The 3,633-nt window shown below is 41.8% G+C and overlaps 1 protein-coding gene across 1 annotated transcript in view; it reads right to left on the bottom strand.

Moving 5' to 3' along the window:
• LOC118414712 overlaps nt 1-1,879 on the bottom strand; it is a 2,723-nt gene extending 844 nt beyond the window's left edge. The window contains exons 1-2 of the mRNA XM_035818911.1: nt 1,704-1,879; nt 481-648 (exon numbers count right to left, since the gene is read on the bottom strand). Coding sequence (XP_035674804.1) covers nt 481-648; nt 1,704-1,877 — 342 coding nt within the window. The 5' untranslated portion in view covers nt 1,878-1,879. The remainder of the gene's footprint in view (nt 1-480; nt 649-1,703) is intronic.
• Nucleotides 1,880-3,633: the final 1,754 nt, after the last annotated feature.

Here is a 3,633-nt window from a genome sequence, read left to right as displayed (position 1 = left end):
TGTGAAGGGGATTTAAGGCCCATTGGAATACCCACTCGGAATGGCACCGAATGTTTCACAAATTTTGCAAATACTTCATTCCGGCTGGTTCTGCTTGATTCCTGATGATTCGATCTCAGTGTGAATGCCCTATTAGAGAATAACTCGTTCTGGGTTGACCTGCGGTTTGACTGTAGCCAAAAGAACGGGCACTAATAGCTGGAATGCAGTTAGAACACACTACGAATTGCCAGGAATAGAAAAGAATATTCATTCCGACGGCATCCCGGCTCATTCGTGCTCTCGTGTGAAGGGGGCTTAAGAAATGGCAGAATGACGCCAGCCTTCCAATGTGACATACAGCCTTACTGATACAAGCCAATACCTACAAGCAGTGTTCACTCTATGGCAAACGTTCGAATCTATTGGTGGCTTCCAGAAAAGCAGATGGTTAGTTATGAAGCAGATTTAAGAACCTCGTCAGTGCACAGTAATACATACACGTGATTGTATGACACGGCAAAAATTGGCGTCGACTTCAAACTGTAGATTCCATCTCGAGGCTACCACTGTGAGATTGGGTGTCCCTTCCTGTCGCTCATCGCAGTACGTGTTGACATTTGTGTTGACCTCTCTAAAGTAGTATACTTCCTCGTGGAAGTCCGCACCCTGTTTGATAGACAAAAAAAGATCCGTAAAGCTAAGGGCATAACCGGCCATACGTGTTTTTTATCCGTACGTTTTTTGGAGGGGAGGCCATTCGCTGCACAAGTGGTGAGTTGTGTGTGCTTACAAAGTACGATCTCTGAGCGATTGTCAAGTTATCGTATGCAGGCCGTACTTACACGTTCTTAGTACGCATGGTTTCCTTATATTCCTTATATTCCGATAGCATATTCTGCATATATGCATATGCGATGAGCGCAGCAAAATCGTAAGCACAATCAGCCATCGTAGCGCTTTGGATGATGTTCAAAATTTTTTCCAATGACGCACGATTGTTCACACGTTCCTCTACATGAAAGATAATATCAAGGAAAACTGAAACCATCACAACATGCTAAAAATTAGTAATATTCAACGTCATCAGTAGAAATGAAATTGCTGTAATGAAGTCCGTTATGTGGGCAATCGAAATTGTACGACGATGGAGAAACTTTAAACTTGTTCAAAATCCATTCCAGCTCTATTTTTCGTCATAAGAGGCTCTTCGATTTACTATGATTAACTGCGATTGACGCAGGACTAGGTACGCTCTTCTGACCTCATCGTACGATGTCCTACGATCTTTGTGACCACGGCTTTGTATATTTAAACTATTGCTTCCGATTCTTCATCGACTTACGACGCACTGCGCTTATACTGCGCTTAAAACCTCCATCGAAACAAATCGTACGCGCTTTGAGACCGAGGCTTTACGTGCTACGGCGTGTCTGCGTGCTCCCAAGTCCGTTAGATTCCATACGAGTTCGTACAGAGGCGGTACTTGCCACTTATGGATCCCAAAAGATGACCACGTTTTTGCACGTATCAGCCAGCAGTTAAACGTACGGCGGTTTGTGCCCTTAGATTTTAGCTTATGGCTAGTTAGAGTAAAGGTTTGATTCCAGCTGCACAAAGAAGTACTAATTGATGTGTAATTTTGTAACTAGTACCATAACAGGAAAAAATGTCATAAAGTTACAGATTACTACTGAACACCTCTCGTAATGTTTTATCCTTACCTGTGCTGCAATTTTGCGCCAAAGTGACGTGTTGAACGTGTCATACAGTAAGTAATCCACGGCTTTCCACTTCCGCAGGTTGGAAATCTGTTCTTTAGAGGGAATAACCTTTTTATATGAATATGTCCGATTGTTCTTGGTGACGTAAAAGACATCTTGCATCTCCCAGCACATCAGCCGTCTGAGGAGCACAAGGGACTCCAGTAGCATGACAAGAGTGAAGTCGGTTTCTAGTTCACTGATGTATCGACGAGCCCGTTCCTTATCGAACAACAAAACAACGGGAAGTAAATGTTTTCAAAATATTATTCAAAACCAAGCATATAAGGATTTTAATGTTCTCGTTGTAAGAAAACAAAAAGTCCGGAAGTAAATGTTAACAGTCTTTCAATCTGATGCGGTAGTGACTTTGAAGTACTTTCATCAAAGACTTAAGCCTATCCAGACTGGGATTTATTGGCATTCCAAAAATGAAAAATGCCATCACTAAGTTTTTCTGACATAAAAGAAGCGTATGCCAAAATTACAAAGGTAAGTATCACATCCAAATGAGAAAAATGGCCGAAAGAATTATCCTCTTAATGTAATGTATGCCCAAAATGTTAAGTTCTACGTGCAAGTATCCAGAGCACCCCTATACCAAATTTCATGTTATTCTGTTATAATATCAGGGCACAGAAATCTCCATTTTCCTTATTTTGGAATGTTTCATTTTTCCATATGTGTAACTGTGGATCAGCATTGTTGCATGGGGAGGGAGGTGGAGTGAAATATGCTGCATTTGCTCACAAGCAAATCTCGGCTTTCCTTGATAGTGAGAGTTGTTTCGGTAGTTAGTGAAAGTTGTTTTTGGTTGTCTTCGGCTTTTTTAGAACGTTTTTTGGTATTTTCGGTAATTAGTGAGACCCGATACGGATAAGCCTCGTAGCATGGCTCAGGTGTTAAACAAGCATTGGTACACAAGTACCGCGCACAATCCTCAGTTAGTGATTGTTATGTTCAGTCATTTCGCATTAATACCTCGTCTTCCGCTCCCTCTGCAGGATACCCCAAGTCGAAGGACATGAAGTTCCTGGTGGGGTCCCAGGTGATGTTACAGAAGTCAAAGTGAACCTCGGACAGATGCCTGTACTTCCATGGATTCAGCAGGAACTCATTGACCGGATTACTAACGCCACGCATTTGCAGAAGATTTGGAAGGAAGTAGTAGTGCATGGCGGAGGTCAATTGACTGCTTGGTTCTCGTATGATAGCTGTATGTGAAATAAAGAAACTGGCATATCAAGCATTGTCCCTGCTTGGTGATCTCTACTACACATGTATGGATAAAATATGGACACGATAGTCACAGAATGAAAGCTTTCACAGCTTTATAGTTACCTGGGCCCATGAAATGTAATGGAGGTTATATTTTCACTAGCGTTTGTGTGTGTGTCTGTTGCTGTGTGAACAAGATAATTCAAGAACGGCTGCGTGGATTGCTTTCATACTTGGTGTGTTGGTGGGGTGTGATGAAAAAGCTGAAAATGATTAGATATTGGGCCCCCTAGCGGCTTCACATGGTACTGCAGACTAACTTTCGGGTTCGCTATCTCGTGTTCTGAACACGCTATGATTCTTAAGTGTAAGATCATATAATTAGGAAAAAGTGACATAAGGTGGGCCTCCTAGCGACTAGTTTTGGGATAGTAGGGGCATTTTTGTCAAAAACGTTGACGATAACTCAAGAAGAGAACAACGGATTTTCATGATTTTTGGTATGTAGGTAGCTAAGAAAATGTTGTCAATTATGCAAAATAGGATTACATTTGCACAATTAATGAGAATATTCTATCGTAGCATTTTTCAATGTATCTCTTGTCCCGGACATGCTATGGTCTTGGCATTTGGGTGGTTGATAGCTTTGAGCGTCATGACAAAGTGGGGCAAG

Source organism: Branchiostoma floridae, chromosome 4 (assembly GCF_000003815.2).
Source record: "Branchiostoma floridae strain S238N-H82 chromosome 4, Bfl_VNyyK, whole genome shotgun sequence".
Lineage (NCBI taxonomy): Eukaryota > Metazoa > Chordata > Leptocardii > Amphioxiformes > Branchiostomatidae > Branchiostoma > Branchiostoma floridae.
Note: the sequence above shows the minus strand (reverse complement) of the source record. Positions and strands in the feature narration are given on the sequence as shown.